Genomic DNA, 13,333 nt, shown 5'->3' with positions numbered 1-13,333 from the left:
CAAAGTTGTTTAATTTATAGGTTTATATATATGAAGCAGAACATGACAAATTTAAAAATATATTATACTAAACCTATTATGTTATTTATTGCAGACATTTAATTTAATTTTTTAATATTATTTATGAGAATTTAGTAGTACAAATAATCATTAACAAAAAAAACTTATGATCTTCATGTATACATAGTGAATAACTTTTTCCCATTTCTTAATATTCATATACAGACTGCATGCATAGAAAAACAGTATAACAATGAATGACAATTCTACTCGTGTTTTTCATTTCTGGATCGATACGGTGGACCCGGAATTTAGTGGGTGTTTGAGTACAATAAAACAGCAAATAAGGGTAAAGATGCCTTCGGACCTAACACGACTCGTGTAACCTATTCAGAATGAGAAGCAAAAAGCTATATTTTCCCGATCCTCCCTTGTCCGGTCCGTGTTCAATCGATTTCTCGGCGTCCTAGTGTCCTACGTCAGTGCAGGGAATCCTTCAAAATGACGACGGTTACGACCCAAACGTATAGACTTCAGACTTTTAGAGTCTTGAAATTTATGGTTTTTTCGGGCTTTCAAAAGCAATGTGTAAAAAAATCCAGTCAAAATATCTCGGGAACTTCACACCTGTATAATATACTGTCGAAGGGACAGTATTCTGCACAATATTTTGGGCAACAAATCGTTGGGTTTGTCAAATACCAAGTACTTAGTACTTACCTACCATACATAAGTGTTTTTGATTTAAAAAATTTCTTTGGCATAAATAAAACTTTTCAGACACTCGATTATTCTCTATATATTTAATGTACTGTATGTTCCAAACATTTATCTTACTTAGTAAATTTCGGTTTATTCATGTCTACAGAAATGTTAGAATAAAATAAATAATATTATAAATCATAATACAATATTACAAACAGTTTTTTTATCAGTTGACTCAGTAGTGTTTAGTTTGAGATAATATTAAACGTATACATAAATATATTTTGTATGCAAACCGTGCTCACTGTTCATACATCCGGTTCAATAAACGTTTAAATATTACATTACTAAAGGTAAACATGTAGCAAATTCTTTACATTTTCATTTAGTACATTTTATAAATACAATATATAAATTAACCTTAAACTTTAATTTTTTTGAATTTGAATTGAAATATTATATTAAGTTATAACTTGCGGTTACTGTTACATGTGGTTCGGTAAAAATGAAATTAGTTTTCAGTAATAGGCATTCTCTTTTTTCATTCATTTATTTCAAAGGTATTTAACCCTATTTATTAGCTGTTTTGAAAAGCTTTTTAGTAGCCAATGCCGTTTGCTTCGTTACATCAAATAGAGTGTAAAATAATGGTTGCTACTTTGTTACTTTATGATATAAATGTTGTAGATACAATAGAATTTACAGAATTTTCCACCGTTATGGGGTGATTTGCTTCATGATATAAGTATTTCTATAGCAAACCCAGCTTTGCATAAGTATAGTCATGTTTGATCCTGTTGTTTGTTATTCAGATATCAATAGGTTTGTTGACTAACAAAGGATTTTGAATATATTTTTTTCTTAGTACCGTGTACTTGAATGGTTATATTTTATCTAACTTCAACGATTCTGCATGGCATAAAGAACAAAATCGTGTTTTGTTTCTCAAATTTAAATTAGTTGAATGTTTTTTGTTTTATATTTTTAAAACCTACCTTTGCAAACAACTGTTACTAATTGATGAATAATTAATTTTCCAAGTCAAAACATAGAAAACAATTTCTCTTTAAGGTGATAAAAAAACAAAAATGCCATTTATTTATTTTTCTTATTTAATTAAAATATTTATATGCATTGGTTCTGTATTTATGTAATGTGTAGGTTATAAAATATAAGAACAGAAACTAGAATAAATGTTATTTTCCTAGTTCTTATTTGATAAACTCTACGTTACATATAATAGACTATAATGTGCTCTTATAATATACTCTTCTCGGGATTCACTCGACGCACGTTTAATTGTATTTGTACAGTTGATGGCAATGTGTTTGCAAATTAAATTGTTTATGTTTATTGTACTAACAAGGGATTATGTACTATATTATGGTAAACTGTCAAAAGATTTTGGTTTATCGATAGCGTGACAATAGATAGTGGTTGTTGATAGTGTCCAACAATGATAACAACTGCTGATTGGATGTGATATTTTCAAATTGATTTTATTTTAATTACAATATATTATATAAAGTGAAGGAGGCAGCGACATTTTCAGCTTAAATTTTAAAGACCGAAAAAAGCATTTCTTAGTATGCGCAAAATGAAAAGAAATTTAGAAGCTGAATTTATATATCTAATACTAAAAAGTTAAATGCATTAATAATGCATAATCACATTTCTAATGTCTCCAAAATTGAAGCTCTAATCAAGGTCAGATAAAATAAAAAAACAGAAAAACATGCGAATAGACACGCTCATCGGTTCTAAGAGCTGTAGTTCAGAGTTTCAAATTTATTGACTAAAAGTAATATTTAATTAAAATCGGATTATTATCGCTATTTAGTTTTACATTCTAAATAGCACTACAATTACCTAATAGATTATCCTAAAAGCTTTAATCCTCTCGAAACAACTTTGTGGTATGAACCTCGTAATTAAAGTTCAAATCAATCGTATCAATTGGTGAAATTTTAACAATTAATTGTAAGACAACGACCGCCATCGAAAAAAGATTAAAATGACCGAGCAAAAACTTATGTATGGTGATTATAATAATAATGAAAGCAGATACGATTATATACGAAGGACTGCACATCAGTTTCAAGTGCAAAATTTAATTATGATATTTGTACCTAAACTAATTGATAGAATTAGGATTTTGAATGTATTTGCTTTTTCTTTCTATTGATCAAAAACTAATCTATGATAGCTACAAATTCGATTTATTCTATACTTTGAATAAAATGCGTGATATTGTATTTTGATATTATTTAGCTGTTGTTTTAGATTCTGAGCAGAGCGATGAATTGATTTTACAATAGTGTGTGTTTTTTTTATTACATTTTTTTTTGTGTCTATCATGACGTGTTGGGACAGTGAAAGTACTTCAATTTTCTTCAACAGCATCTTTGTGAAGTCAAAAGTAAAAGATATCCAATGGTTTTCAAAAACAGCAGGAAAAATAAACAAAAAAATTAAGAAAAAACTAACATTTTTACGGAAACTCGGTGTTCAACAAAGTCAATTTTGGTTTTTTATGCAACTCTAAAAAAAAATGTCATAGAGACATGAAATTTTCACTAAAAGTTAATATCCGCAATCTTTTTTATATAAATTACTTGAATGGTGTTTGGAAAACCATCAATCGTCGTACACTATCACTTATGACGAGACCGTAGCCAGAAAAATATTTATGGGGGGGGGGGGGTGGAGTATAAATATGTTATATTATATAATAAAATATGAAAATATAAAAACATTATTTAAATTAAATTAATCTTTATTTAAAACATAATGAAATCTTATTTAAAAAAAAAATTCGGGGGGGGGGGGGATGTCCCCCCCCTTCTACGGCCTTGCTCGTATCTCTATCTAAACATGGATCTCATATTATATTACAATATATCAGTCATGTTTACAAAACTGATATTCTGATTACTGTTGTTAGACTGACAAAACAATAACTCCTGTATTTTGTTCACTTGTTCATATCTTGTCAATAATTTCAAAATATTAAATTTTACATTCAGTACATAAGTATCTATCACATTCCTACGTGCTACGTGCAAAATTATATTCGAATTACAATACACTGTCGTCTAGACTAACTCTTTTGTTTTCAAGTCTTATTTTACATATCAAACACATAGCGAGGAATTTATTGGTTTTATTATACCTACAGTAATTTTATGTATTTTTTTTTGTTTTACGTTTTGGAGCAAAACATTTGAATCTTCAACTTTGAGGGAACCAAATTTGGTCAAGTTGATACTATTTGTACTTTTAATTATCAGTTCCTACTTTTTTTAAACAGTGGGGAAAAAGGAGTATTCAAAAAACATCAGTTTTTGACATTATCAGTTTTTTTTTTTATATTTTTTTTTTTAAATAACATTTAACATATCAAAAATATATATCGTCATTAAGCACATATCTGCGTCAATTGATGATAGTAAGCCGATCATGATAAGGGCCTTCGGCATAGTCGGTGCTTTATCTATATTGACGTCATGTCACCGTCATTTTACAATTGGAAATTGTAAAAAGCAAGTACCCGGTTTGCAAACAAAAAAATTGCAACAAAGTGGGAGTAAATATGGCGGCGACGACACGTGCATGTAGTCGTAAATATGCATTATTGTTGTATACGTGATAATGGAGTTGTATTTAAACTTAATGTTTCGTTGTCATGTTAAAGTCGTATATAATAATGACATTTATGGACTTATAGTACCAATATCATCGATTGCTAATAAAAATCAATTTAATATTACGACTTAGGAAAAACTGGGTCATTATGTGTATTGTTATATCTACCTACGAGTTGTAGACATTTAGCTGGCAAGTTTTTTGCACAAAATTACAGTATGCTCTCAATCGACTCACAAAAAACACCTGTTTCAGCGATCACCGAAGTTCTATAATCTATTTGGTCTATGATCGTTCCAACTCATCCAAAGTTGACTGACTAACAATATTGTTATTATTATCATACATTTCGCGTGCTTCGTGCGGTGCAACATTCCGCTGCGCGCTTGCAGGAAATTATTTTACACTTAAATTATCGAGCTGTGTATATAACATTTGGGAAATTAAAAGTGGTGCAGTGACTCCTGTTTTATTTTATGCAACCAGGTGATTGTCGTAGTTTAATAAATGATTAATGAGTGGGGGTGTCTCCTTCGTTTTTTCAATGTAAATTAATTTAAAAAATATCGAAAGCGTCTCCTGTAAAGACACCGTGTCGATACCTTCGCGGCGCAGTCTAACATTACGCTTCTTGTCAACAACCGATGATCATCGTTAATGACATTCACAGAGGAATATCAATCAATCCAGAGATTCATATTAACCCGATCTCTTGCCGGGCCTCGTACGATATTTCACGTGAATATGTTGGTGATCTTAATATTGAATTTTGGTAGACATTGCCGTACAGAATAAGAATATGATTTGCACTATTCTGATGACATTATCGAAAAAAAATCCGATATTATTGACGAATACTCAGCTGTGAAATCGGAATGGCCTACATAGGGTATGTCTATACACAGTACATACAAAAAATACTCGCCAATCGCTTAATGACCTTTACGAAGAGTTTTTTTTTCATTTTACCAACATATACCACGAACCTACTCACACTATTCTACATTGCCATTGACTTATATATGCGATAAGCTTAGTAAAAATAGTCCAACCTACCAAATTGATCAAATACTATTAATTATATAAATACAGTATAACATCACGTGTTATCTTTAGAAATAGATGCTTATCCACTCGTCTCTTTCTGTAAGCAATGATTTATCGTTGTATTACTATTTACAATTGAACCTATTCATTGCAGTGACCTACTCAAAATGTTACATTATAAACCTACCATACAGCAGATTGGCTGACTTTACCTGTTTTTTAAATTTTTTTTAAATCTTACAAAATAACTGATGTTACTGAAATATATAATACGAATATATTAAACAAAATAGATAGGTACGTGTTCCAAATAACAGTGTGCATAACAAAAATAATATAATACAACTAAACAATGATGCAGGTTATATATATTATAATGTGTTTAGTTTTAGTCCTAAAATTGTTAATCCATAAGCGCATCGTTCCGTATGAGTCGTCTATCCAAACACGTTTAAAAGGTACTTTTAATAAATTATATTTGCTATAATATAGTATGAAATATACGCTAGCGGCCCTATACACGTGCCGTCTCTGTGTTCACTTGGCTGTTAAATATGTAGGTCACATATTATATTAAGTAGTTGCTAAATAATTATTAGCTAATAATACATAAATCACTCACGCTTGGTTTTTTTAATAATTTAAACGGCCAGGAAATTCGCTGCGAAACGCCCCGACGGGGCGGCCTTCCATTAGTAAGACTTGAAGAAATTACATACGTTTTTACGTCAAATGTATTGTTAAAACTTTCGGCTGACTGATAGCAGTTCCATGTAGGAAATGTATATTTGTAAATCCATACAAAGGTATATATGCATCAGACTTCAAAGTGACCGACCCTTGTTTTATTGGATAAGTCACGCATATATACCTGAAGCGTCATTAATATTATATTATATTCCGACTATTATAACGATATAAATTATACAATACATGTCCATTGTCCTGCAACGATATATGTGCACATTTTTAGTCTTAATAGGTATACCTAATTGTAAAAAAAAAAAAAATGCATTTGAATAAAATGTTATTTAGATGATTATTTAGATAACATTATATTCAAATAATAATGCCCTGCTCGTGTTTTTTCTACATATACCTCATACGCAGTTATTTGCTTATTTACAATTTTTTTTATGTTGTTTGGAATTACTTACTACATACATATTATACTGCATATATATGTACTTTATACACATAATATTAACCAAACACCAAACCTAATTACCTATATTTATTTATATGTAATACAATTTTAACTAGATATTTCTGTTTTTCGTCTTAATTAATTTATGTGGTAGAAAGAAATGTGTATTAGACGAATTATATGAAAACTATGACGATTTAACCTTAATTTTTTTTGGTAAATAATTATCACTTATCAGATTTTAAGGCGAAAGAGGAACGGAATTAACGCTAAAATATTACCTATTTATTTTCGCATTTGAACATTTGAATCTTCTATAGAAACAAATGTTTGTTCTCTATTATATTCTAACTCATCAAAAATTGACTGTGTAACTATTTTATTATATATTATGTACCTTCCTATTATTATATCATATATCATATAGTACGTTAAATGTAGAAAAAATTACTAGCAAAATGTAAAAACTTAAACTTAGTTTTATAGATCCATAATAAACATATTTCCGATCAGAGACGTCTTTAAAATATGATGATCAATCGCGTTCGAGCATTAAATAATAATGCAATAAAAATATTCCCATTACATTAAACCGTGCGTGTCGCATCTCACACACCAACCAAAATCACCATAAACTGTGTATTTTTTTTTACAAATTTATATATTTCGGTATAAATTATTATTAAGTGGTACTGTTCCACATATTTTTATTCACAGGCTACTATACATAATATAATGTAATAATATTTACGAATTGTATTTGTTTTAATCATTTCTTATGGTTCAACACGTTTTTAGCAAAATATTTATTTGGAAAATAATAATTACACACGTGTTATTCAGTGTTATGCACATATTATTTTTTATTCGCAAATAATCATGAATTCCATATGGTATTTGAAAGTTGAAGCCTATTGTACCCATTGTTGTCTTACAGTCAAAAAAGTTTCACAAAAAAAATATTGGTCTAAAAAGGTTAACGACTTGATTAAGTTTATGTATAGCATGTGAAAAATCTACCTATAACCCTTAACAGCTAATTCGATTCCTCGAATATTCAAATTTAATCTAGCCCTTTTCACTTGTCACTATACGGTGTCCGGCTAACCATTAATTTAAACTTTAAAGTGTTGAAAAAACATCGTTTCACACGTAACCGCAGTCGCTTTGGTGCAATATTTATATTACTATATTGCATAATTATAGTCACCAATGGCTCGCATTGAATACGAGAATAAAGGAACTCCTTGTACTCGCGGTGTATCCTGTGGTGGATTTAGAACGAAATCAATGGAAGTGCCAAAAACAACTAAAATATCTTATAGAAAATTATTGTTCAGGCCTGAATTGGTTTGGTCATTATAATAAATTGGGCTATTAGTGGAAATCCAACCTCTACAGACGTGTACCGACACATCTTTAAATTGTTATCGCGATTTTGATCTGAGATTTTAATCAGAGATTTTGAGATTTTCAAATCCAAATTGTACACTTTTATACTATATTAAATTATTGTTTATTAATTGTGTTTTGTCGTGTTCTGCAAACAGGTGCCATTCGACGACAGACGGTTGTTGTTTCCGCCTGGGCCGGCAGCAGTACTTATATCGGCTGCTTACGCCATATACCTGATGCTGTTTCCTCATTGGATGGCGCCTCTGGTATTGGCCGGCATGATTGCGGGTAAGTGTGCGAAATGATAAAATATACCATCATTTAGTCAATAATTTAGTATTTTAAGCTATAAAGCCTCACTGACTTACTAATATTTATAAAATTTAAATGCTTATAAGCCTTAATGCATTTAAGAGAGGCGCCAGCGTCTTAGGTTATGTTAACCTAACAAATAGAAGTATCAACAAGAATTTATAAGAACATATCACCTCAATGATATCAGTACTTCGATATTTTTTTAAGAATGCTACGCAATACCTAGTGATTATTTAATCGAAGAACACTCATTATTTCAAAAACGATAATAGTTATCGAAATAATGAGTATCTTACGTACCTGACCTGGTACCTATGAACTCCAATAACAAACTGACGACTGTTCAACACTTCAACTGAGAGGTCATTTTCAGCCCTTCAAACGCATTACGAATTAATTCACATATATAATACAGCCAATAGGAGTACAAGGCTACATTAGCCATAATAAATGTATTTAAGTTTATATACCTTTGCTTATCACAGTATTAAATGTATGTGAATTCACACCAGACAAGGGAAAGCAAAACATATAAAATCATTACTTCGAAATTATTATTTCACTACCTACCCAATTTATCTTTGTTGCCCTCAGAAAAAAGTTTTCAAATATTTGTGCTGTGTAATATGATCGGTAGATAGTATTTATAATCAATGGTAGAATGTAAGGAGCGGGCGTTCTAGGAACACGTTGACCTGTTCTATAAATGTCTAAATAAATGCACCACTGAATGCAATTTAAGTGTAAAGTTGGTAATAGGTATTAGGAATTAGGAGGTTATTAGGTACTATTTATTATCCACACCATAACTGTTCACTTCGGTGATAATGAAATGACCCGTCTAACTTATAGGTAATATTCTGTTTTCGTTTTAAAAAATAAAGAAGTTCGGACGACGCTATAAATCGATTGTCCTATTGTAGGTAATATAATTATAGTGCTTCAACTTGAACCTTAAATTATTATAGTGATATCGTTATAAAAACAGACATTAATCTTGTACAATCGTGTTCGCAGGCTATGTAACTTATGATTTAATACATTTCTACTTACACTACGGATGTCCCAGGGAAGGCTCGTACCTGTACACAATGAAAAGATACCACAACCAACATCATTTCGCGCACCACGAGAGCGGTCAGTATACAATTACAATATATGATAACAACATACTCAATATTCTATAAAAATGTAAAATATTCATAAAATGTACATTTTATATGTATATAGTCACCTCCTACGTTTGCGCAGTATAATATTATAATTTATACAAGAATTTAAGAAACTCTGTAAGGGAGAGGACTTTAATATTTCATAAATACTCTGCCTGCTATGTATATCCTCTTTAAAAAATATATTTATAGGTGAATATTTTTTGTTTGGGAGAACTAGATTGGTATAATACCTGGGTTTGAAAAATATTTTGTGGCGTTGTTTTCATGAGAATCATAGTGTGGTAATGTTATTATAGTTTAAGATAAATTACAATTTGTCAGACATGGATGATTCGTTATTTTTATAAAATAGACGGGTGCATAATGTAAAAAAAAGAAAGAAAAATGTAGTGAAATGGTATCCGTTGGCCCCCAATCATTTCGACCATAAAATATATTTTGCCCATTATTTGTGTATGCATAATACACAAAGTGTACCAGAAGGAGTTGACAGTTTTACATTTATAAGTTACATATGAACGAATCAAATGATGTGATAGTGATACACCCTGTGTATATATTACATAATGTGCATGTACATTTTACCCCCTCTACAGTCTATATTATTTTTGTTCCTAGATATAACAATATTATAGACGGGCCTCGTTATCCATGTGTTTCAGGTTTCGGTATCAGCAGCCAATTTTGGGACCACATATTCGGCACAGCAATTGCACTGAAAAAGCTTAGCCGATGTTTAAAATGGTACTAACCTACTACCCGTTAACTCGTGCCTTAAAAATTATGATATATTATATTAAAAAAAAAACAAATTAAATTATAATATTATATATATAAACATATTCATATATATATATATGTACGGTGTATATGTATTGATATATACAATTATTATTATTATTATTATTATTATGATACAAAGGAAAGAAATCACACCAAATCTCGGAGTGCCTAATGAAACTCAAATATTACAATTAATTTAACAAAAAATGACCCGCTCACCGAAGCAGTCATAACACAATGGTATATTATATATAATATGTAACTCGTCTCATTTTGTTATGCATACAATATATATATATATATAAATGTATTTATTGTCGCTTTTCATTGCTATTTTGTTCAAAGGTATTACAAAACTTTAAAGCTGTTTTGTTGTTACTCTGTACATTATCATTATTATTATTGTTTTTTTTTTTTTGTCTTTTTAAATAATAAAAACAATATTATTTATACTTTGACTGGTTGGTGTGCCAAAGCTTTTTACGAGTTATCCTCACGAGATCCATTTTTCTGATAACGAACACTTCCAATAGTTGTAGTGACCTATTTTTTACGACTCGCTTCGTCTACTACAGTGTGTATATTTCGTATTTTGTTATGCTTTTTGTTTGTAGCTTCCATCAACTATTATTTTATTTTCATTCTCCCGCCGATCCTTATACCAATAAATAATCGCCAATATTTTTCTGAACGGCTTAATGTTTACTATACCTACCTACTGTTACTATTCATAGTCCGTTAACCAATTTTTTTTTAAACCTACCTACCAATTTAATAGGAAGTGGTAATCAGTGTCATTTTCACCAATGTAAATGATTGCATTTACAGAATGTGTTTTGTACAATCTCATCATTAGAATAGCTAAATTCGTGATTATGAATTATTACGATACGTCTGTGAAACGTTAACGGTCATGAATTTATTGTGTTCTTGCTTTGAGAATATAATTTTTTGCTACTGTTTATAGAAAATAAAATCGATAACGTTTCCGACGAAGCCATACCTGTATACCATAACCTGTCTGTCAAAGCACGCCTGGATTTACCTATATATACACCAAATATATAATGGTCCTTATAACGTAAGACACTCAATATTTAAAAAAATATTTTTTTTACATACCAATTTAAAGTTATTACACTACAACATTTTTGAAAAAACTGTATATTGACTCTATTTTTTTTTAACTTTGTATTAAACTTACATGCGTCTTGATGTATCTGCAGGTTGTTATGTTGTAGTAAATAATGTATTTGATTACAAGTATAGACACTGTTATGCAGTGAACCCAGATTATGAATTTGCAAGCTAGTGTGAGATAAGTATAATTTATGTTTATGAAACACAATTTAGATTACTTGCTATAATCGGCATCTTTATTTTTGTATACGAACGGTCCTCCTTTAATCAAGTAAATCCTAAATCTATGATCACGCCAATAGCTATAGCTGCTGGCCTTGTCTAGCATCCCACTTGTAGGATTTATGTTTAAGTCGTGGACTATGTCACAGACACATCGCCACCTCTTACATCAGTCCATTCCCATGTTATACTATTCTAGTTAAACTAGTCTCGAGCAGAATAATTTACTTATTCTGTCTTTGAATTTGTTACACATTTTTATTATAATATAAATATATATAAATTTTATTTGAAGAGAACGTTATACCCTTATGTGTTGTCTCCATCTTACTAACACATTCCTGGAAAATTAAATGAACACATTATTTTTCACCTGTCATTTTTAATATTAGAGTGAATTGACATAATATCATCATATTTCAAATTTACAAATTATGAAATGATCATCGCCATTGTTTTAAAAATAAGATATCGAAAAAAACAAATCTTTCGAGTTGCCCTGAATAATATTCTTATATCTTTAAATTTATTAAAAATAACATAATAAAACGGATTATCCCCAATGAAAAATTGCCATATTATGCTTTAGTAAGACGGAGACAAGACATGTTTAAAACTTACATTATATTATATTGTGTAATTGAATAAACAAATTGTGTCGATCGTCGTTAATTAACCGTACTCCTGGCCTGAATCCTGACGGCCAAAACGTGCTACGCTGTAAAATAATCGCAAGTACGAGTACGCACGGCGTACTACATATTATTCAAATTTTAGTGACAGGTGTAGAGTCAAGTTCAAACGAAACAAAAATTGTTTAAAATAGTTTAAGACCCGCCGACGAACCACTACGTCATCGACCATCAGCATGCAACAGGACTACGGGAGTAAACAACACCACTCCACACGAACAATCGCAGAGCATTCAGAACACGTGATTACACAAACAACCTCTTTTTAAAAACAGCTCATACATTTATAATTTCAAATTTTGAAGCCGAATAGAAGATACTTAAAAATCGGATTTCAAACGGGTATAGTATAGTGTGTTTAATATTTGTTATGACTACTTATCATTGATTGAAGTTTAACCTTACGGGGTCAGGTGTACATTATAAAATGCGGGGTTATTCTCAAAAAATAAATAAATAAAGTTCAGAAATAATGAAAATAGTATACTAAATTACGTTACGAGAATCACCCTGTATAAAATACTTGTCTGTGTACTACGCCTCGATTTAGGCACCAAGTCTATTTTTATAATAAATCAATTTAGAACAATGGATTATTCGATTTCTAATGTGTTTACACACACACACATCTACACGTATTTTTAGGTGTACCTATACTATTACTACAACGCGTATAAAACGATTTACGTATATTAAATAACATATTATATTATTGTAATACTCCGAACTCCGAAGCCCATAATAGTGTGTATACGTCATATTGTACACATTACCTTTATTTAATTATAATATTATTATGTATTGTAAGTAGGTCCGCTCCCACAGTATCCAACAGTAGATTTCAATGTCGGGTAGACGAGAACTCTAATTTTAGTACAGGTGCTGTTCAGTTCTTTTTTTCTGATTATTTTTATAAAAACTTTTCCGCGGAGATGGTTGCTCATTCGCGCGCACAAGCTGATGTTGCTCACTGCCGACGGTAGACAATGCAGCTACGGCACATAATATTATAATATTTATTGTGTTTGCCAATTTTATCACAAACGTATGCAATGTCGACATATTGT

At 30.3% G+C, this 13,333-nt stretch overlaps 1 protein-coding gene across 1 annotated transcript in view; it reads left to right on the top strand.

Moving 5' to 3' along the window:
- The window catches only part of LOC111035594 (fatty acid 2-hydroxylase), a 40,213-nt gene extending 29,756 nt beyond the window's left edge, over nt 1–10,457 (top strand). The window contains exons 4-6 of the mRNA XM_022317271.1: nt 8,095–8,227; nt 9,272–9,391; nt 10,092–10,457. Of these exons, the coding sequence (XP_022172963.1) occupies nt 8,095–8,227; nt 9,272–9,391; nt 10,092–10,180 (342 nt within the window). The 3' untranslated portion in view covers nt 10,181–10,457. The remainder of the gene's footprint in view (nt 1–8,094; nt 8,228–9,271; nt 9,392–10,091) is intronic.
- The last annotated feature ends 2,876 nt before the right edge of the window (nt 10,458–13,333 follow it).

This window comes from Myzus persicae, unplaced genomic scaffold (genome assembly GCF_001856785.1).
Source record: "Myzus persicae strain clone G006 unplaced genomic scaffold, MPER_G0061.0, whole genome shotgun sequence".
Taxonomy (NCBI): Eukaryota; Metazoa; Arthropoda; class Insecta; order Hemiptera; family Aphididae; genus Myzus; species Myzus persicae.
This window is presented reverse-complemented; position numbering and strand designations above follow the sequence as displayed.